Source organism: Epinephelus moara, chromosome 8 (genome assembly GCF_006386435.1).
Source record: "Epinephelus moara isolate mb chromosome 8, YSFRI_EMoa_1.0, whole genome shotgun sequence".
Lineage (NCBI taxonomy): Eukaryota > Metazoa > Chordata > Actinopteri > Perciformes > Serranidae > Epinephelus > Epinephelus moara.
In genome coordinates this window covers 12,850,611-12,873,457 of record NC_065513.1, presented here as the reverse complement: position 1 = coordinate 12,873,457, position 22,847 = coordinate 12,850,611, and the positions used below count along the sequence as shown (strand labels likewise).

Genomic DNA, 22,847 nt, shown 5'->3' with positions numbered 1-22,847 from the left:
ACATCCAGCCACCCGTCCATCCAGTGAGCAGCAGTGTAGCCTCAGTGATCAAGTGAGCGTGCTCACTGCGTTGCCGTGGTGATGGCAGAGGTGCAGGCGGCCAGCTGATGTACTACTTCTGTTTGTGTTCCCTTACCAGAAAAAGGCAGAGGAGGCTCACAGGATACTGGAGGGACTGGGACCCAGGGTAGAATTGGTGAGTGGAGACTGTTTTATGCCATATGTATTTTTCTTTCTCTTGCTCTCATGTTTTTGCACCATCGACTGTGGAAACATTTTATTGAAGGCCAGGTTAGACGGATAAAGGATGCTTGGGAGACAAACAAGTTCTTAGGTGGAGGGCTCTTGAGCAGGGGTGTAAAGTAATAAAGTAAACATATTTTGATTCCTTTACGCAAAGCTCCATTAAACAATTTTGAACACATAGAATTTGATGACTCACACCAGGGTGCAGTGTTAAAGTGTTGTACCCAAACCCACTGAGAACAGAAACAGAACAGTGCAGATCACCTTTGACTTTGCTGTATTTGCAAAATTGGAATTTTTCCTTTTTCAAATGACCAGCCTATCTTTGTTTGAAATGATATTTTTTCACTTGATTTAGTCATAAATTTGCTCCCACATACTGTATCTGTCCACGCATCTTTCCATCTATCTTACTCTCACGCTCTTCACACCAGTGAATCTGATCACTTGGTTCTATTGAGCAAATTACCTTTTGAGCTCATGCAAGACGCTGCACAAAACAGGTTTCTCCCCTGTCCTGGAGGACTTGAGGATTGAATTTGATTGGGTTACTGGGCTTCAATCAGTCTACTGCAAACACTGAATCCTACATTTCCTTGGGGGCAAGGTCAGAATCATACTGAGGAGATGTTGCCGTGAACTCTGTCATTTTGTAAACGGTTAATTTACAATCTGTTGCACTTACACTATGGCTGATTGTTTGGTTTGTCTGTTCCTTCTTCTGTTCCAGCCTCTGTACAATCAGCCTTCTGATACCAAGCAGTACCATGAGAACATCAAAATGTGAGTCTGTCACTTCAGATATCCACGCACGTCCACATTAAGAAATGTTTCTTATCTAGCCATTAAAATATAACTTAAAAGCTGCTGTAGAGAGTTTAACCATGGTTACGGGAGCTCATGTAGAATTGTTTGATGTTGTGTCACCACAGATGGATAATGGTTTTACATATTTTAAATACAATTTGTAGATAAATAATATCAAGCTGTCATAATGCTCTTGAACTTGAATACCAGAGTATACCAAACTCAAATTCACATAACTTTTATTGCTGGGCCGATAAAATTGTCAGAATTTATCAAAGGATAAGACATCAGAAAAGCCTGGAGAAGCCCTGTACCTCAGGGAGAAACCTGACCTGTCAGAAATTGTATTTATAGGGGATATTTGTTTTCGTATGGATTCAGTAACCAATCAGAAGTTACGTTAAATCATACAGTATAATGGTGCATGCATTCCAGTTGTACTCTGTTGTGTTTTTTAATTCTCTGTAAACTAAAAACTACTATCAGTAAAACATCAAACTTAGCAGCTATTAATTCCCCTAGTGATTGTTTATTGCCTCTGCTAGAAAGAGTCGCCACTTGTCTCCACCCCCACACCTCAACTCCACCTTCCTCCTGGGCAGACTGCAAAGAATGGCATTTCAGAGGGGGATGTGAAATTTTGGTTATGTAAACTTAGTAAGGAAGCTTCCTGGAATAAACGTGTGTAACAAGGGCAACCACAGAGAGAAAAAAAAGAAAGGACCTGATGAAAAAGGATCTGCACTGTTAATGAAATGGTGTTCAGTTTGAGTATGATACTGCAATAATGGTGGCTATGAAATAAGCTGGCACATTAGTCTGCAGACTAAATAAAATGCCAAAATTTTACTCAAAGTCAAGATCTGTCAGTCCAGTTTGAATCCATTCCTACAGTTTCTATTATCACATGTAGTGTTCATTATTTCCCCTCATGGTTTGAATTTGATAACTGATTAAGTTTATGAGTTGATTACACTTTTGTTTGCCTTTTTAGATTATGTATAAAAAATATAGGGTGGATTTGAAACTTTTAAAATGGTTGTTTTGTATGCTTCAGAATGGGGTAAACGATAACAGGAGTCAGTTTGGTACAAATTTGGTACAGTGGAAAAAACTTCAACACATAAGGATATGTTTGTTTTCATTTATTTTGAGCAGACAGTAGTGCAAGTGTCAGAGACAGACACAATCCTCTTACTGGGGACTGATGTAGCATTTTGCCAACTGGAAACTTTGTTATTGTAAACAGACATTTCATTTGAACATTTCAGACACTTCTTTATTGCACTGTGCGAGCATGGAACAAACAGCTTCCCAAAATGCAACAAGTCACAATAGCTATAAAACTGAAAAGCATCTGTTATACTATGACATTAAAAAGAAATACATGGAAAAATAAAAAATAAAAGTTGTGTATTAGAAGGATTGTTACAGTTAGTTCCACTTTGGCTTTATTAAAACATTCAGAGCACTTAAACATTCATCATCCAGGTTATTGGCACCTGTCGGCTGTTGGTCAGCATTTTGGATGTGTTTCCATTCACTTCCAAAGGTGGAGCAATGCCAACACACTGCTCTCTTCTTACACACAGCTCTCTCTGTTGCTGTTGTAGCTGATCAGGAACCTGTTTGATTTGCGCTTGTCATAGTGTGACGACTCACATGCCAATCAGCTTGTTGTGCTAACCTCAGCATATATTGGTAACAGCGTTCGGCTAAAAGTGAAACTGACGCTAGTGAAATTTGTTTCTACATTACGTGCATCAATTTACATGTGACGATTTGGTACGAATACATGAACCATTATGGCCCTACTTCAGAATACCACTACCAACTGCTGTCTGTTATCTTCCACCACTATTTAGCTAACAAGATGGCAGAAGGTTTGTATCTCAATATTTGCTGTATATTCTTGCCACATAGTATATTAAATCTTTAGGTAAAAAATAGCAATGTTTTAATTCTGAAGTACCTACAAGTAATATTTGAATTCTGGCTTTTTTTGCCACTGATTTCATATCTTTTGTGCTCAAACAAAAGGTGCATTTGCCAAAAAAAGAGAAAAAACATAGTGATTACCTTTTGAAAAGGGACTAAAATGATTACGGATTCCTTTTTTTTTTGCCCCTGATATTATGACGCGAGTATAAACAACTGGGTGCCTTTCTCAGCATCCATGATTGTGTTAGGTGAATGTTTAGGAGATCGTGCCAGTTTTATATGTTTAAAGATATCTTGGTTAGGGGAGCCGAGAGTACACAACTTTGCGTGGCCCTGCCATGTCTATCAGTGAGGCTCTGTAATCTTTTAAAAACCATAATTCACTGAGGCACATCAAAGGTCTGCATGAGGGTTATAATAGCTCGTCTTCCCAGTTGGCACCGTGGTATGGGCACAGTGGCATACCACAAGATGTGTCTGACCCCTCAGCCACACACTGCTCTGTCTTCACTCCTTTTGATCCCTGCACCGTTTGATCAGTATTATTGCCTCAAAGCAATTAACTGAAAACTCTCCTCTCTCCCTCCATGTGTGTGTGTGTTATTAAATACCACTGCGTTGCTTTGAGCCAGCACAATTGACTTCTTTGTTTTGCTAACCGGTTTGATAACCTTGGCACTCATCCCTGCTGGGATAGATGAGTACCAATATCTCTGGAGTGCTCAGCATCTGAGTCCCCATCCTAGTTCATCTCCTGCACACACTGCCTCCACCACTCAACTGATGATACATTTGCCAGTATCCTTTGTTTATTCAGACTACTATGAAAGCAAAAATCAAACTATTAAGTTAAATATATTTTGCCCAGTATGCTTTTACTGGGGAACATCTGGCACAAGTGTGTGTATAATGAATCTTTCAGCCATCATGTTTTGGAGGTATTGTGCCAAATTACAGTGTTCTCTGATATCTCAGAAGTGGCACAGGCTTAGAGCAGGACAAAGGAAACCTTTCGGAGGGGTTCAACTGTACTAATCTTCCCCTTTGCCATCTGGTGTCCAGAGGACAATGCCATCTTTGTCTTAAAAGGGCTTAATCTATCAGTCCTGTTTTTGCCATACCGAGTTAGTTCTCACCCATAACATGCCAGGGTAAGTGTGGATATCGACAGTATCTAGCTGGACTTGGCAGTATTTGTCTTCTCTGCTGCAATGGCTTGGCTCAGTATGTGTCTGTTTGTTTGTGTGGGAGTGTTTATGTAGGTTGGGGGTTAAGGCTGTTTAGATTTAACTTGGGTTTGATATTGCAGATAACATGTTTGGGAAATGGAGAATAGGTCACCCTGTGTGTTTATCCCTTTAGACCCCTAAATGTTATCATGCTATCTCCCCATTTTCACAAAATTCATAAACCACCAGTAGCCTACTTCCTTGCCTTCTGTCCTTGCCTGTGACCCGAAGGACCCCGCGGCTCAGTTGAAGTGACTAATGTAGAATAAGATTACATTAATCAGTAGGGAACGTGACCTTACAACTGACAGATTAAGTGTCAGGAATAAAATTCTGTCTTGCAGCAAAGAAAGAGACAAACTGAGTGGCTGCCTAAGGAGATTACTGGCCCTGACCTTTATTTGAAGCACTGTGGCTGGCTGTTCCAGCCCAGACAAGTTTTATAAGTTTGGCTCACCTCGCTGTCCTTTCCACCCAGAAGCTAGTTTGAGTTTATCGAGCGGTGGCATACAAGGACAGGCATTGTTTGTGTGCCTGTGTGTGAGTGTGATTTTTGTTTGTTTATTGGGTAAAGAAGTGAGGCGGAGAAAGTGCAGAGGGTAGAAAATGTGTACCCAAGGATCTGGAAAACATCATATACTAACATTTATTATGTGACAAATGTGATGAAAGCCCAAGCACTGTCTGAAATAAGTGTTTTCTTACCTTCTTACCTTGTCCTTTTGCTTCTGTCCCTCTGTTTTCTCCATGCCTCCCTTTCTTTAACCCTCATAGAAACCAGGCGATGAGGAAGAAGCTCATCTTGTACTTCAAGAGGAGAAATCATGCTCGTAAGCAGTGGGTAAGTAGAGAACTCCACATTTTTGACTCTCTGCTGGGACTCAGCCCATGACGGATGACTAGTGTGAAACTGGGCCAGCTGCTCCTCGAAGTGAGTGGCCATTTTAGGCATACCAAAGAGGAATAGAGCTCTGGGCATGATCTGCTGTCTGTACTCTTAGGGTGCCCTGGGGAAGCGATTGCTTTTGAAAAACAAAAAAAAAATTCTCTCACACGGTCATCTGAAAGAAAAACCCTAGATCTGTTGAATTCACTGTCAGCCAAGCTCTTATAATGAGCATTGTACAGGGTTAGTCTGTGCTCTTGCCTGCCAGTGATTGAGGGAGGCTGAGCCAAAGAGCATGACTATAAATAAAGCAGAGATCAATGGGGTGAGCTCTCATGTTAGAGCCAAGCGGACATCTTAAAATCTACTGGCTTGACAGAAAATCGTTGTTGCAAATCAAGTCCACAGTTTTACTATGAAATTTGCATCTATCCACAAGTAGGAAATATGAATCAAAAATTTTTTTTTTTTTTTTTTTTTTTAAAACTGCTTCCAACCTCACAGATAGTGCCAGCAATAACTGTTCACAGCTCTGCTTTTTTATCTATTGCAAGTTTATGTGAGGCCAAAAAGAACCGCTCAAATGCAGCACCTGTATCAAAGTCTGAGTCGTGGGCGAGTGTCCAGTCATCTCTTGTGTTGTGTCAAAGCGGGGGAGGTAGCTCCTCGTGGGCAGAGTGTGGGGAGACATCACCTTGTGGTTTATGAGCCTACTGAGGGTCGTGTCTCCACCAGGTTTAATGGTCTGCTTTACAGCCTGCCTGTGAGGAAGCTGGGAAAACGGTGGGCTGTCGTCTGCCACAGTCGTGGCTCAAGGCCAGACTCCCCATAGAATACCAACATATCACTCTACCCCCCTCTGAACATGTAGAGGTTCATGGTGGGACACAACAGACACACAGACAGAGAGTTCAGGAGGATTACTGAATTACTTTCAATGTTCAGGCAGCCTAAAATATCACTGCGCATTGTGGGATGTCTTGCTTTATCAGTAACTGTTAAGTGCTCTGTACTTGTACTTCCTCAGATGTAATGGTCCATTAGTTTTGTGTCTTGAGATCAAAGGAAAGGCAGAAAGAGATAGTGTTGATATTTAAGCAGATCTGCCGTGGACTGAGATCTTCATATTTCTGTGGTGCTTTAGGAACAGAAGTTTTGTCAGCGCTATGACCAGCTGATGGAAGCCTGGGAGAAAAAGGTGGAGCGCATTGAAAACAACCCGCGGCGCCGAGCCAAGGAGAGCAAGGTGCGGGAGTACTACGAGAAACAGTTCCCAGAGATCCGCAAGCAGAGAGAGCTGCAGGAGCGTATGCAGAGGTGAGAGCACAAGACCCCCCCGCCCCCCTTCCCAACAGGCAATCTACGATTGTTCAACAGAGTAAAAGGCACTTAATTTCAGGAGCTGAATTAATCACTTTGATTTGTTACCTGGTTACTGCTCTCATTATAAAGGATTTCTGTAGATTTGTTTCACTGTGCGGTGTAGGTGGCTCAGTTACAGTAATATGTGGGTATTTTTGAGTGACAGGTCTTTTGTGTTTTTCCTTTTGTAGCCGTGTCGGGCAGAGAGGAGGTGGGCTGACCTCGTCTGCAGCTCGCAGTGAACATGAGGTCTCCGAGATCATTGATGGAATATCAGAGCACGAGGTAAGCTCCTTTGTTAAAGATGGTTTGCACCTCACGATTCCTTTTCAGCACATTTGGGGTGTATTTACACTGTCACTTTCTTGAAGTTTGAATTGTTATGGTGGTCAGACATGTAGTTGTCTGATTTGTTGAGTGTCATACGTCAAGGTTGGCACTGGTACCAGGAATGAGTTTCTTATACCCCGTTTCCACCAACATGGAACGGGGTCCATTCTGGTCCCTACACCTAATGTTGAACTGTTCAGAGCATTTGGACCAAAAATTAATTGTTTCAGAACCCAAAGAGTTGGTTCTCTCTTTGGACCCAAAAACAGCAGGTTTTTAACAACCTATAGTGTGAACTGTGCTGACATTAGTGGGCGTGTCATACTCTATAGGTAGGAAGGAGAGGATGGAGAAAGCAACAGTGGAGAGGTCAAGTGGGAAATTGTCGGGGAAAAGAAGAGCATGCAGTGATCCCAATAAAAGTTGGTCCATACTTGTTTTTTGGATAAAAACAAATAACTGTTATCAGAGCTTGCAGGTTATCAATGCAGTCTGCCATTTTGCTACTACTGTTTACTTCCATTGTGCATTGTGCAGCGAACTCAGTTGATAACACATCCTTGATTACAATGGTTCTGCTCAAAACTGGTGGAAACACAGGCTGGCTCACTAGATAGCACCAAGGTTCCAAAAATCCTAAACGAAGAAGACCCAGACCCTAATATGGTGGAAAAGAGGTATTAGTTTGAAGAAGGGAACTTAATATTTGAAAACAAAACAAAAGAAGTTCACTCACTTTATTTGTATGACCTGTAAGTATAAACGTGCCCATATTTTAGTTATTAGGGCAAAAATGATTTAATAATTGAGCATTTTATTGATTTTTTTAATGCTTAATCAGATAATTGTGTAAGAGTACCGTAAAGCATGTAAATAGGTAATTAAGAAAAATTAAGTAGGCCAATTAGCAGTTTTTGGTTTCCTTATCCAAAAATGTGTAGGTATATATAAATTAAATTTTACAGCAATATTTATGAATATTAATTACCGTCACTTGCAGTACAAAGTAATAAAGATCATATATATGAACATTGTAATAACAGGAACATAATAGAAACAACATCATAAAAACATAGCCTGCAGGAATGTGACTCAAGCTTTCTTAAATCACTGTGACATAGTTTGTTTCAGAGACATATGCCACTCAATATTGGCATATAATACAGCTGTTATACAGATGCTATGGTATGCCACTGGAATATCTGTGGTAGCTAAGCTAGTACGGCTAGCCAAAGCTAAATACTAGCCCTTTAAGGCCACCACAGCCCAGCGGCAAGCACAGCAGCACAGCTGCTTTCAATTGAAATGCTCCCAAAAACTTTGATAGTCTCCGGTGGTTTTTATTGCCTGTCTCTTTTTTAACAGTCTTCCCAACGTTTCTCTTTCCTCCAGTTATAACATGCGCAGTCAACACACAGCGTCAGCTGTTGGTGCCACAGTAGTAATTGTCCGTGTACTCACTGTGCACTATGTAATGGTTCTATGATGAAGCCAAATTTTGAGGCAGAGAATGATAAACGTCAGCATGGGATAGAAGATCAAACCATTTAGTAGCGGCAGGATTGGCAATTTTTCAAGCCTACTGAGACAAATTATATAAATAAAATTGGCTTGACTTGACTTTAAACATACCTCTCAAATTCATACTATTTAGGCTGTCAAAATTACCACTTGGCCACGTACATGGTTAAGATATTTAAAAAACAACACTACAGTATATATTCAATTTTATTTTCATAAGAAGTTTTGTTAGGTGTCAGTGTTATAGATAAGTAGTGGAGGACCATGCTCTGAGGAGATATTGCTGTGATAACCTCTAGTCACACATTAGATTTGTTCCTCTCATGTCAGCCTGCTCCCATTAAGCTGAGCAATGTGTCCAATTGTGTTGTCCTGTCACACTCAAGAAATGCTTTTCTACCTTCTCAAGATAGCACAGCGCCTTTTGCTCACTACCCTCCTCCTCTAACCTCAGACTTTATCTCTACTTAAAGGTATTTTCTAGATTGTACATTGAAGAGTGACAAGAAGGTGACAGGTTTTAGGGGAGTTTACATTTGAGATGGAATATGCCTTATCCTACTGAGCTAAGGCTCCTAAACGCTTCAACGCAGGACAGATTTCATATAGTGCATGTCAATATAAGCAATATGCTGTCAGTTTCCCTTTCGAGGCCAACCCACTCACTCCAGGATGTTGGTTTCTGTGTGTGTCTTGTGTGTGGCATTTGTGTACGTCAGAACACTGAGAAGCAAATGCGTCAGCTAGCGGTCATCCCTCCCATGCTGTTTGACGCTGAGCAGCAACGCATCAAGTTCATCAACATGAATGGATTGATGGATGACCCCATGAAGGTGTACAAGGACCGGCAGGTTATGAACATGTGGAGCGAGCAGGAGAAGGACACTTTCAGAGAGAAGTAAGTACAACACTTCAGTAAGTTCATGGTGACAGACAAAATTTCTTTTTGTTTGAGTAGAAAAAAAATGTAATTTTATCTTCATATTCTAACAGTTAGATTGGGTTTGGTAAGCCAAATATGCACCTAAAAATTGTAACATTTTGGCTTTGGCATTTTGGAGCTAGTATACAAAATATGGCTCCCCACACTCAGCTCTGTACAATTCAGATTTTTACGATTTCCCATACTATCTTCCTGCTCCATTCTCATTTTGTAGCCAAAGAGCTTTGGAGCTTCATTTTAAGCAACACGATGAAGTATGTCTTCTTTTCCCTGTGAAATATGTGTGACCGATAAAGGGTCAGCAAGTTGTTGGTAAGGAAGTGAATCTTCCCCTTTCGTGAGAAATGAGAGGAGGCGTTTCAAGCTGCCGAATCAGATCAAACCCACACAGAGAAGTCAGTGACTTAAAAGTCTGCCCACATGCAAAAGGAAGAGCTCCATTTTCTGTTTCTAATAACTTTGATCCAAAATATAGAGTAAGATATTTGATTACCATTGATTGTCTAGTGTAATTTCAGATATGCTAAGATTTTTTGATATAGGATTAATGCAATAGCGTCCATAGATTTTAGTTTTAAGTAAACTAAATCTTAATTTTGATTTTTTGTTTTCTGCGTCAGCTCTGCAGTCACCTCCTCAGTCAATGATCTACTGATCTGCTTCGTTTGGATCTCCTCAGCAACTGCCAGTAATATTGAGTCATTCTGTTAGCAGGTTGCTAGAGTCTCTTTGTTCTGCTCCCACAGGTTCATCCAGCACCCCAAAAACTTTGGTCTGATAGCGTCTTTTCTGGAGAGAAAGGTATTGAATCATTTTCTCATTTGGGGTGTTTTTCTGAGTGATACAGTCTTCTCGGTAAATGATTGTTAAACAAAACATTACGTTCATTTTTCAGACGGTGGCAGAGTGTGTGCTGTTCTACTACCTGACCAAAAAGAATGAAAATTACAAGAACATAGTGCGGAGGAACTACAGACGCAGAGGAAGAAGCCAGGTATTTTCACCTGTCAAGCTTATAGTTTAAAAAATATACAACAAGCACAACAAGCTTTGTTAGCCTGAAAATCTGAGGGGCATCACTGCATCTTTTTTAAGAAGTCTCCCTTTGCTATTGCTAGGCAACCAGGATGTCATCTGCAGTCACTTAGCTAACTAATACCATTTGCTAGTTGGCACAAAACTTGTTTACCATTTCAGTCATTACACTCCAGGCCTGATGCCATTCTCTGTTGTCAAACAAGTTTGGCACCGCTACTAACTTTTCCCTTATTAATCTCATGTACAGTGGATATAACTTAAAAGAGACTTGCCTTTGATTTTATCCGGTTGGACAGCAGAGACATTTTTTTCTATGTGGAGCTGAATGTGTTTTGAATTTTGATGCACAGGGCGCTTTGCAAAACATATGATGGAGATGAACGTGGGGTATCTGGTGTGCAAAAACAGCATGCAATCGAATTTAAACTCTTTGAAAACTACTGAAAATGGGGCATTGTATTGGGTAAAATGAGCCCTATTTGCAGGAGCCGTAGTGACGTCTTTACCAAACACTGAGGTAATCTAAGCCACAGAACTCCCTTGATGAAGAGTTCAGAAAAACGCAGAAGGTCACACAGTTGTGCTGATCAAGTGCCACAATTTTCTCAACCCCATCATGTCGGCACTATTTCCATACCAACAGTTTTTTTTAAACACAGGTCATTTCTGTTGCTAATGAGCTCCCAGTTATTAGCCTCAGATCAGGTGCTAGCTGTTGAACTTCATGGTGGCGGGCGCTAAGGAAATGGCACATTAATTTACCGGCGACCTTTTCCTGTGGGCACGAGGACGGTGTCTCCTCATCTTTCCTGAGGAAACCTCTGCTCATTACGTGGCGGTTTGCTCCACATCTCTTGAGTAGCAGCTAGCACTAATAGCTTGCAGTCACAGGGGGAGGTAGCTACTGAGGAGGAACAGAAAGTGCAGTGCTATATGTCAGGATGCCTGCAAATGCTAATAGAGATTATGTTTGAGTAAAGGAGAGATGGAGGGGATAAGTAATAGCTTAATGCAAATGTTAATGTGTTTCCAGCCTTACTGAGCCTTTTCCCCCTCACAGTGCTGTACTGGAGGGGCTGCTCTGTTGTCTTCTTTAACTACACTTTCTGCAGGGCTGCCCTTGGATCAGCTCCGGGCAGATTTAGACGCAGTGCTAACAGATCTCTATAGTTAGGGTTGATGGAAATTAGTAGGCCGTTGATGTGTCTGGGGAAATGAAAAACTGTCCGAGCAGAACATGAGGCTGGCTGACCATCACATCCAATTGAATTATGGCTTTTATTTGTTTTCTGTCTGAACTAATTTCAAAGGGAGGGAGAGGGTATTAGTGATATTTTGAAAATGGAGATGAAGGCAGCTTATGTGAATCAAAGGTGCATTTTGATCTTGCTCCTCTCCCTGCCATCTTGCTCTGCTCTCCCTCTTTTTCATGGTTTCTCCCCCCTTTCATTCGCTGGCTCTTGCTCCTTTTTATGTTCCCTTGCCAGGAGCCACATGTAATGTGTCTTTTTTTAGTGCAGATACGTAGTGAAGAGATCAACAAAAGTTTATTTTATTTGGATGAGCATTAGCCCAAAGGCAGCAAATGCAAATACATCAAATGGAGTAGAAGTTCCAACCAGTTTAAGTATGTCTGCTTGGTCAATATTAAGCAGTGTTTAAGGTTTCTTTGGTCAGACTACATGTCTGTACTAATCTGAACTCTAACCCTAAAAGCCCAGACAGACAGGAAATTGGTAAGGAAGTGGTTCTGGGTGCTTAAAGAGCATATTTCGGAACTTTCGTATCCTGTTTTGTTTTGTCTATGCAGAAAATGAATAGGATTTCTTTTTAGGTTAGCAACTATTCTCGACTTGAAGTAAGTGGAACAAAGTCTCTGAAATGTCAAAGATAAGAAATGTTTCATGTTTCTGCAAACACCATGCTGTGGTTTGTTGTGTTATCTCATCAAAAAAAACAAAAACAGCTAGACATCATGCTGTCTGCAGCTGTGTGCCAAGAGTGCATTTGTCTGAATAATGTCTTAGATGTCAGATGTGTGACAGGAAGTGCCGCTTCGCTCACTGTTTGCAAACAGGCAGTAAATGTTCGTGATATTGTGGCTTGTAATTACACAGAAATATTGGAGGAATCTGCTCAAGTGAAAGTGTCATTTTCAACAGTGAACAAAACTGAAATACTATGTAAATTGTTTCAGGTGATAATTCCATTTTTCACGTTTGTGAATGGACAATATGCCTGCATTTCCTCCCACTGCACAAAAATGGGGCCAGAATATCCCCAATACAGCCGCAGCCATCTTGTGCAGGTGCCATCATTTGGAGCTGGAACCTTGATCCTCACAATCTTAAGTTCCCATCCATACACTGACCAATTGCAAGCAGTGCCATTGATCATGAGTACACTGATTGGCCCACACAGCTGTCAATCATAACGTCACCCCCACCCCTTATAGCTTGTCCCATTCGCTAACATGGAGAAGGAGGGGTTTATGACCTACACAGCAGCCAGCCACCAGGGGGTGATTGAGATGTTTTGGCTTCACTTTTCTGGAGTCGTCATGTCGTCTGTCTTTATTAAATAGTCTGCGATGGATGGTATACAGGAGAGGTCAGGGTGTTTGTTGGTGAGTCTGTGTGTCCACTTACCTTGAATCATCTTGCGCCTTGTTGTTTCTGGCTCTCTTGTCACAGCACGGCCAGCAGCAGCAGCAACAGCAGCAACAAGTGCAGCGGGGCAGCCAGGAAGACAAGGAGAAGGAGGAGAAAGAGAAGGAGGGAGAGAGGGATGAAGAAAAAAATGAAGCCGAAGACAAGGAGGATGGAATGAAGTGAGTCACTTTTTAATACTGACTAAACCCTCCATGTCCGAGTCATCTCATTTGCACCAAACACTTTTTGAATTTTCTAAGTCTAAACAATGTGCGCTGCAAGGCTGATTTAACTCACTGAATCATTAGAAAAGCATGCTGACAGAGCGAGAGGAAAAGATCCAGCCGAGTGAAAACATTTCCACCACATTGCATGAGCCTGAACCTGCACAGCTGCAGCAATCTTCTCACTTTCCCAAATTCTCCATCACACAATTTTAGAATTGTTCCAGGTCAGGCTTCAGCAAATGGAGTAGGAGTAAGTTTTGGCTAGGGGGAGCGAATCTGGAAATCAAATCATTCTGTAACCCTTGAGCTCTCACTCCCTCACCTCCAGACTTTCCACCTACGGCAAATTCAAGCATCTATTCGTTCTCCCTATTAAAACAGCTGTTTTCCTGTTTATGCTTCTCCCCTTCCCAGTAGGATTCCAAGTGTCATTTTTAAAATTCTGTGCTTATTTTGTTAGTCTAGGATTTTTTTTTGGTGGGGGAAATAAGTGGTATGATTAACCTAGCTGTAAATTTGAAATGTCAGTGTGTATGGAGGCATGTGTGTGTGTGTGTGTGTGTGTGTGTGTGTGTGTGTGTGTGTATGAATGTGGGTGGCCGGGTGGGTGCAGCGGTGAAGAAGGGGGTGTTTTCAGGCACAGTGCCAGCAAAGGATTCAAAAACAACAGATGGAATACCACTGCTTTCTTGTGCCTGAGAATTAATCGATGAATTTGACAGTCTATGTCTGTCTTCGTACACTATATAATGATGTCAGCTGACGCTACAGTAGGTTCAAGTAATAGCAGTTCATTTTTATTACCAGTTGTGTCGGACTAGAAGATGATGATGAAGCATTGCCTGCTGCCTCCTCTCTCAGAGGCGAGGCCGGGGGACTCCGTGACTCCCAGCACACCCTGCTGCCTGCCTGTCCCTGGCACAGCTGGCTCGCCTATATTTAGAGTGCCACCGGCTCCCCTCAGCAAGATTAATGGTGCAGGGGGAAGATGAATGGAGGTGCAGTGGGTTCAAACTCAGTGGCTGTCTCCTGGCATGCCATTGTGCTGACATTCGATAAATTATCTTGGAAAAAAAGAAAGAAAAAGCAGTCTGTATACACGTTCACATTTGGTCTTTCTAGTTTGTGTTTCAGTCTGAAGCAATTTCTAGTCACCTGTCCCCATGTAGGCAAACATATCTGTGCCCAGGTTTGTGACACTAAAGTCATTGCAGTGCAGTGTGACTGCTTTGGCCTGGTGAGTGGGGGGTGCCAAAACACTCATTTCACCACCTACTGACATACCAAATTCTGTTCTTTAAAGTTCTGTTTAGATATTTATTAGTTACCTATCAAAATCCACATGAACTACTCTTTACATTGGCATAAATATGATCCACCACAGAACTTATTTAAAAAGAATATATGTCACTTTTAATGCTGGTTCCCCTGTTACTCCAGTTATTTCTTCTTTCCCAAACAGTGGTGAAGAACACCAGGAGCAAATGCCAGGAGTCGAGGGTTCATTAAGACAAAAACATGACTGGTGTGTTTAGTGCATATAAATTTAGAGCAAACAAGGCCAAATTACCTCATAATGCCAGCTACACACTACACAAGAATCAAGCCGATTTTCCTGTGACGTGAGCTGTGGAAAGTGTGTTTTTTACATCCCTTAGTCTGGTCAGACGTCAGTCCCGGCCAAACTGATTTCAAATCGTAAATGTTAAGCATGTTCAATATTTATTATCTGTTTACGATTGATATCCTGTTGTGAAAAGGGGAACCTTTAGGATCACCGAATTTCAGAGGGTTTTCACGAAATATCAAATGGAATTCATCTCAGAATTTACTCACCTCTAGCTTATGCTGTAACACAACAGTCCATGTTCAGTATGTTCAATATGACTTAATCTATATATTTTTTATTTTATTTTTTGTTTTTTTTTAATATTCTGTGAAGCGTAGTGCAAAAACTAACAGATAGTGCTTCCTGCCCTTCGTTTGCCACGGTGGTTTACTCTTAAGTTATGTTTAATAGCGAGAGATTTGGAGGTTTACAGTTTTGAGAGTCGTGACTGATGGTGATGGTCATACATTGGAACTGAATTTTCGGGACTGACTGAATACCATGATGGCCCGTATTTGTGTCTCAGAAACGTGTTTTCTTGCACACATACTAAACAAACATGATATATTTCAGGAGTTTGAAAGTACTGCAAGTACTATTGCAGAGGCACATTTTATGTTGCTAGCTCTGTACCATAGCCCTTTGGGTTTGAAATGAAAGTCACAAGTGTTAACTTTGCAATTTGATGGTGTGTACATTTACACCAGTTCAGGAATTATGGCCATTTTCACATGTTAGAATATTGTCCATCAGTAATATTTGTCTCTGCAGTCAGTGATCTGTAGTCATGAGCAGACACTTGGCATCTTCCGCAGTGATTTTGTACATCGCCTGTATTACAACACATCTTATATTCTTGCTTGGTTAGGGGCTCATAGCATTAGTCTGATTTTAAGCAGTTCTCTGGCAATAAAATCACTGCTTTCTTGTCTAAATTATTTTTACCACTGTCCTGCAATGCTGCCCAAATATTTGGGGGCTGTATATAGGGCCTTCACTCCTCTTATCAGTGACCCATTGCACGTACACCTTCAAACATCCGGTGCTTCTCTTGCTGACCATGTTGACATTTCTCAAACACAGGGACGACACCTCTGGAGAAGATGCAGAGGACAAAGAGCCCGCTGTGGCTTTCAAGGGTCGACGCACAGCCAACAGCCAGGGGCGCCGCAAGGGCCGCATCACCCGCTCGATGACCAGTGAAGTGGAGGAGACCACCACGCCGCCACTCAACAATGAGCTTGGTCAGTCTCAACTGCACCGCAAATTAGTGCCAATTTGCTTCACTGTCCAGTGTTACTTTAACATTCAAATAAATTAAGCATGCACCTTAAGACACATCGCATACTGTAATTGGAGATATGAAATCACTTATGGGTCAAATCTCAATAAATTGTTCTAATATACCTGATAAATTCACAGACATGACAAGAAACTTTATTTCATACTTCATATAAGGAAACTCGTGATTTCTAACTTTGTGTAAAAGATCAAAATGTCAAATAGCTAAAAGCAATAATATAGTGCAGAATTATTTTACACCTGTCGGAAGCCAGTAAACAACAGCTAAGGTATTTACGCAGGATTGACTTTGTCACCTTTGATCTAGTTGTGGCCTCCTGTCCCACACCACAAGAGTGCACTGTTGTTCTTTTGTTTTCCCTTATTCACATTCAGTCTTGCACTCCCTACTTTTTGCCTAAGTGACACTCATAAATGGCAGAATAAGAAATCAAAACAGTGAAAAAAAAACGTCCCTGCATGAGATGTGTAGTTTAAATCCCATCTGTTTGAAAGACAAAAGTATTATTTAAGTGCAAAATATTCAGTGTGTCAGCAGTGTCCCCCCCACTTAGCTCTTTGTTTCCTCGCAGATGGTAAGTCAGCCGTGCACACACTAACACTCTTGCTGCAGGCTATCGGGGATTTTTGATGTTTCAGCAGTTGTGTGTGTATGCTGCAGTTGCTCCTGCAGCACAGGTTTAGTCACAGGGAATCCCCAGGTGACTCGGGCTGTAGGGGCTCTCATCAGCAGCTCCCTTCCACCACTGTTTGTTCCCCTGCTGGCAGCAGTGCTAGCTGGCCCACTGTGCCCTTCACAGGTCCATATAGAGGACACAGAGGCACAGGCTCCCGCTCTGCTGTCTGCCAGGCAGGGCCAGGGTCGGCCCTGGCTTATGAGCTGTGCAGGGAAAGAAGCCAGTTGTTATGTCTATAATCATTAACTGACTTCTCTCCTTGGATTTCCTGCTTCCTCCATCTAAAACAAACAGTCCCTAGCGACCCACGCTGCAGTGCCTCACTGGCAAGCAGTACAAGCTACCCTGCCCCCCACCCTCTTATTCTTTTTTCTTCTCTAATTTCTCTCTCTCCTTCCTTTCCTCTTGTCAGTCACTCCCTAACTGACTTTGTGACAACTGCCCACTCCACCCCCTCCTCCCGCCTCCTCTAACTTGGTGGTTCTCTATTTTTTTTAAACAGCCAATCTGGAGATGAATGAGAGCTCTCGCTGGACTGAAGAAGAGATGGAAACTGCCAAAAAAGGTAATACAGAGTAAACCTTTTCCTCTCCATGCGAAGTTTAACTTAATTCCAGTTGCTATGAATTATAATAGAGTTGTCAAAGGAGAGAACACGAGCTGCAGCTCAAGCACTTTTTTTTAAAAGCATAGACAAGTGATGCGGCTGTGACTTCCTGTTAGTGAGACAGCAACCGCCACGTGCTGCGAGGTTGTGTCTATGCGTGTATGTGTCAGTCTGCCTGGACTTGGTCTGTTGCTCTTTGGAGCTGTTTCCCCGTCTCTGTGGGTCAAGGCAGCCTGTCTTTTTATCAAGCAGGCTGTAAAGTCTGCCTCTTATCAGCCAGCCCCTGCAAATGCAGCAGTCATTAACTCAACCTGTTTATTGTCTCTGACTGAAGATTACCCAGAGGCGTATGGCTGATTCACAGAGGTCGCTGACACTCTGCCCATTTTCCTACCACCAGCGCTCTGTGTGAGTGCTCAGACAGTGTTTGTTGCGTGCAGTCTGTGAGTCTCAGTTACTGATATAATGAGCTCCTTACCTCAACAGTGGCTTCGTATGCTCACTACTTTAGATAGGGATTCCCCACTGATCTGCGACACCAGATTGATGGTCCAATCTGGTTCTTATCTGTTTGGGTATTTAAACAAGAAAGATTTTCGTGTTCCCAGAAAAGGTGATGGTGTTACAGGCAGTAATGTTAATATTTATAAATATCTCACATTGCCAAAAGGCAACCTCAGCTGTGTATTTAAATGCATCTTTTGATAGATGATTTTTTAAAATCTTGGTCTTACGTGACTAAGTACCATCTTTGTAATGTCAAGTCCCGCTTTCTGCACTTGACTCAACACATTTTCATTGCAAGGCGCCTGCTTTGTGGCCATTTGTAGATGATGTGTCATCTTGCTTTGTGTGACTCTCAGTTCTGCTTCTGACTAACTTAACCTGCTCTCTCTTGCAATCAACAGTAGATAAAGTGCCTCTTGCAAGCAGCCATGAGCAGCTTGAGCGTGATATTGAAACCACATTTGGTCATCATTTATCGCATCTGCCTCATGCAGTGTGTCTGTGTGTAGCGTCTCCTGCAAATTGGGGGTTTGTGTTTGCGTGGGGGTTTGTGTGTTAAGGGGTTATTTTGCGTAACTGGCGCTGGCCTGGCTTGAACACGGTCCTGTGTAGTAATCCTGGTTAATGTCTTCAGTTCCATTCTCCTGCAGCGGGATTAGTGGGGCTCTCCATCCCAGAGGATTAGCCTGGCAGCTTGGTGGGAGCAGGGCTTCTATGAAGGGCTTATGTAACCACAACCACAGAGCCCCAGCTACAGTCCTGAGGGCCGAAGAGGAGGAGCTGCTCTTGCCGTTTTTCATCAGTTCTAACAACCACCCCCACACCTGCCAAAAGGGATTCCCCTCCAAGAACTGAGACACTCCAAGATCATAACCCCCACCCCCCATTTCCTCGTAGTATTGAATAAGCTTGTCAAGGTGCTCTCCCTTGCAGGTGCTTGACATGTATATGTTTTAAAGAGGCTTAGGTGTCCTGATGCTAATGTGTTTATCCCTTTGAGCTAAACAGATCTGAATAATGGCATTTATACTGCCTGGCAAGGCATCGGCATTCCAGCATGGCAGCGCCAGCCATCGCTGCCTTCGAGGATGGCATGGCCACACTCGGAGAGAGATCACTCTTGTCTTCACTGCTCATAAAGACTGGTACTTCATACAAGGGACTGCCAGTCTTTGTAAAGCCTCTCTCTTAAACCCACCAGCCATGCCTGCCTGTGTGTGTGTGTGTGTGTGTGTGTGTGTGTGTGTAAGATATGTGTAGCAAAGGTTGTGTCTGTGTGCACTTGGTCCAAACTGTGTCTGTGTGTGTGTGTTTGCATGTGCACCCTTCTTGGCTGGCGTTTATGTAAGTGCACTAATCTGGCAGGCTTTGCTTGGGTGCAGGCAGCTGGATAATGGCCCCTGCTCTGCTTGCTGGAAGAACCCATTTAAAGGAGCAGCAGGTAGAGAATGGCATATTATTTTTTTCTGTCTTTCTCCTCCACTGTTGCTCTATCTCCGTCTCTCGTTCTGTCCGTCTCTCTCGGATGGGAGATGGCAACGGCCCAGATTGGCAAGAGCTGTGGAAGATTTGGCAAGCGCCTCTTTCCCCCACTCACTTTGTCTCTCCCCTCACTCTGTGTTGTTATAGACTGGAGAGAGGTCACATTCAAGATGAAAAGCAGGTCAGTCAGGAAAAATGTGAAAGCCTTTATGCTTTCTCATGGTATCAACATCAACTCCCTCCCTCCCCTCCTCTCCCCTCTTGCTTACTCTCCACTTCTGTATCCTTTCCCTTTCTCCATTGTCTCTTTGGCTCAGTGGCTCTGCTCTCTCTCTATATCTTTCCTCTCTCTGGGCTGCGCTCTCTCTCTCTCTCTCTCTCTGCTCTCTGTTTACTCTTGGACTGCCTGAGTGTGTGTTTGCGTCTGTGTGCTAGAGTATTAACAAGAGAGACAGAGAGAGAGAGGGTTCGAGTGAGTGTGTACTCACTCATGCGTTTGCGAGTGTGTGTGTGCGTGCGTGCCGCGGTGCCTGCTGGCAGACTGAGGTAGGGGGAGGGACGGACCGACGGAGAGAGGGAGGGAGGAGAAAAAAAGAGAGATAGAGGAGAGATCAGATGAGGGGAGAGAGAGGCTGAGCACATAGCACCGCCCCACAGTCCCACTTTCCTGTGGAAGTCTTCCCAGACGACCGCCATTGGGGAGAGACGCGGCAGAGAAGAACAGACCAGCACTCACCGAAGCACAGGGAGGACAGAGTGAGAGGAAAAGGAGGGGAGAGGCCAGGAGCATGTGCTGTTTTGGAGCATGTCAACCTGACACCGGCTCAAGTATCAAGCCAGCTGGCAGGAAGAGCGCCAAGTCTGAGCTGTTTTCATCTCCTCTGCTCTGGATCGGAAGGCCCAGCCCTGAAGAGCTTCCCGGCTGGCCTTCTGGAGATCAGACCGTCTGATACTGTTATCCACTGCAGGGCCACGAGACGGCGGCTGGAGTGACAGGCATGTGACAGACAGGAACAACCACTTTCTGGCTGCACCAGGTGTTGATTGGACTCTCTCTGGGAGGAGCTAATGGGAATACAGTGTCCTGATTGGCTGTGAGGCTACCACCTGCTTCAGTATTGCTGCTGCTGATTGGATGTTTGTTCCATGTGTTTTGCTTCAGCAACTAAGGCCCTGAGTTAACCAGAGCCGCTTAGGATTGTGCTTCGTGTGCTTGCATATAATGGAATAAGGTCATAACAAGGAGGTCATAACAAAGTGACCTTTGACTTTCAGTTAATGAATTGCATTGTTATTGCCTCCGGTTCAGCGGGTACAAAGTGCTTGTCTTACGTGCCAGTATGTGTGTGTGTGATATTATGCCACTGCTTGTGTCTTTGTTTGTCTGAGCACGTGTATGTTTGTGTGTACTCTGGAAGGTGTCTGACTCGTAGGGCAGTCTATCCCCTCCGCCTCTCATGAGACGGCTGTAAAACGTTAATAGGTGTCGGTCATGTGTCTCAGTCCTCTTGAAGCGAGTCAGGCCTGCCGGTCTTCTTTTCGTTCTTGGAAAAGCTTTCCTAGTAATGCCTTTTAGTGGCAGCAATGAATATTTCAGCTGAAAAACCTCTTCCACTTTAACACTTGACAGGTTGTAGGTGCGTAGCAGCTTTTAGACACTAGCAGCTCAGACTTTAAGATCACCTTTGCTTGTTATGGTAGGTTTTTTACTGCCATTAATAAATTCTCAGCATGACAGTGAATATTGTACATCTTTTCACATCTTCTGGATGATGCACAGCTCTTTTAGCAAAATTTTTTTTTTTTTTTTTTTAATAAATATCAGTGAATATGTGTGACAGAGGTACTGTTTGACTTTTCATCAGTGAATATGTGTGACAGAGGTACTGTTTGACTTTTCTGGATACTTTATCATATTTTGGGTGACTTGTTTATGTGTATCTTCATATATTGCCCAAGGTCTGGACACATAAACAAATATAGTCTTGTGAATAATACCCTAGAAGTTGAACTTGTAAACAACTGATAGACCAGCCTTTATTGCAGCTGTCACTTATTGATAGCATTATTCAATAAAGCGCTGCTATCAGTCTTTCTGATTAATCTGAGAGTTGAAATGACAGGGCTGTAAACAGCTGTCCTTTCCTCTCCTTTGGCTCAGATTTGTGCTTGTTGTCCCACTGCCTCCATTAAGCGATGAGATGCAGAGACCTCTGAACTCATGTCCAAGGTTATACCAGGAGGTGTTGGCTCTGTGCCTGTTAATAACACCCCCCCCACCCCTCCCCACAACCCTTTGAGAGGCTGTCCTGTTGCCAGGACCTGTCAGGCTGGCACAGGAAACAAGTGGGTGGTGTAAGCTAAGCCTCTTACAACACACACTGTTAATGAGCTGCCTTTAGCTAACAGCAGACTCTGGGGGGGAAACACCGGAGCAAATTCTACACTATCTGTCTTTCTCACTCACTTGCACTTACCCACCAACTGCTCTCTACATCTCTTCTTTTAGCACGCATACACTGAACGGTTGTGTATGTGTGTGTGTCATGACAGGTTGATCTATCACAGCTCTTGCCCAGCGGGTGCCTGTAGACTCTTGTGTAAGACACAATCATGTGGTTGACTGGGTAGAGGACCAGGGTTTCTTGGAAGTGGGTCACATCAAAGTCAGTCAGAATATGACACAGAGTGACCCCAGTTGGGATAGTTGGTGATGTCATTGGTGTGACTGACGGTTCAGCCACCATACCACCACTCCCCTCTCTCTTACTCTGGACCTCTCTCCCTGTCTCCACTTAGGAAGCATATGGCATATAGCCATGCTGCTGCTGCTGGGAGAGTGGGACTGTGTCTATGTTGCATTGTGAACTAAACTCCCAGGCTGTGCTACAGTTTTGACAGCTGTATAGAGACAGATGTTTATGGCTATTGACTTACCATAGAGAGACGTCCATACTGTGCACTGGAAGAGGTTGGGGATATTGTTGTGGTACATAAACCAAAATAACCATGAAATTTGCAATCTTTACAACAAGTGCACTTTGCACATCTTGCATCATTTTTTTACTGCATAAAGATCATCATTTAATATGAAGCTGAAACGTAATTGTGTGAGACCACATGTCAGCCGTGTCTGGCTGTCTTTGTTCCTGTCCCATCCTAATCCCCCTGCCTGTCCATCTGTTAATTCCAGGCCTTCTCCAGTATGGTAGGAATTGGTCCGCCATCGCCAAGATGGTGGGATCGAAAACCGTGTCACAGTGCAAGAACTTCTACTTCAACTACAAAAAGAGGCAGAAACTGGATGAGATTCTGCAGCAGCATAAAATGAAATCGGTAAGCACTGGGACAAATTTTGTGAGTCACATTTGCTCCATGTGATACTGACAAACTGAAGTCATTCATGCTGTTATGTGCTCACACAAGCTATAGGGGTGTTTCTGGTTTTCCTCTGGATCTGCACAGTTTTGTTCCCCGGGCTG

At 43.0% G+C, this 22,847-nt stretch overlaps 1 protein-coding gene across 4 annotated transcripts in view; it reads left to right on the top strand.

Annotated features, from left to right (window-relative positions):
- ncor2 (nuclear receptor corepressor 2) overlaps positions 1-22,847 on the top strand; it is a 109,451-nt gene that overhangs the window by 57,550 nt on the left and 29,054 nt on the right. For 3 of the 4 annotated variants that reach the window (XM_050052244.1, XM_050052246.1, XM_050052243.1), the window contains exons 7-19: positions 140-196; positions 977-1,029; positions 4,998-5,064; positions 6,254-6,426; positions 6,663-6,756; positions 7,134-7,223; positions 9,042-9,220; positions 10,012-10,066; positions 10,161-10,259; positions 12,997-13,133; positions 15,874-16,034; positions 17,272-17,334; positions 22,559-22,701. In XM_050052244.1, coding sequence (XP_049908201.1) covers positions 140-196; positions 977-1,029; positions 4,998-5,064; positions 6,254-6,426; positions 6,663-6,756; positions 7,134-7,223; positions 9,042-9,220; positions 10,012-10,066; positions 10,161-10,259; positions 12,997-13,133; positions 15,874-16,034; positions 17,272-17,334; positions 22,559-22,701 — 1,371 coding nt within the window. The remainder of the gene's footprint in view (positions 1-139; positions 197-976; positions 1,030-4,997; positions 5,065-6,253; positions 6,427-6,662; positions 6,757-7,133; positions 7,224-9,041; positions 9,221-10,011; positions 10,067-10,160; positions 10,260-12,996; positions 13,134-15,873; positions 16,035-17,271; positions 17,335-22,558; positions 22,702-22,847) is intronic. The other variant, XM_050052247.1, reaches the window with a different exon arrangement.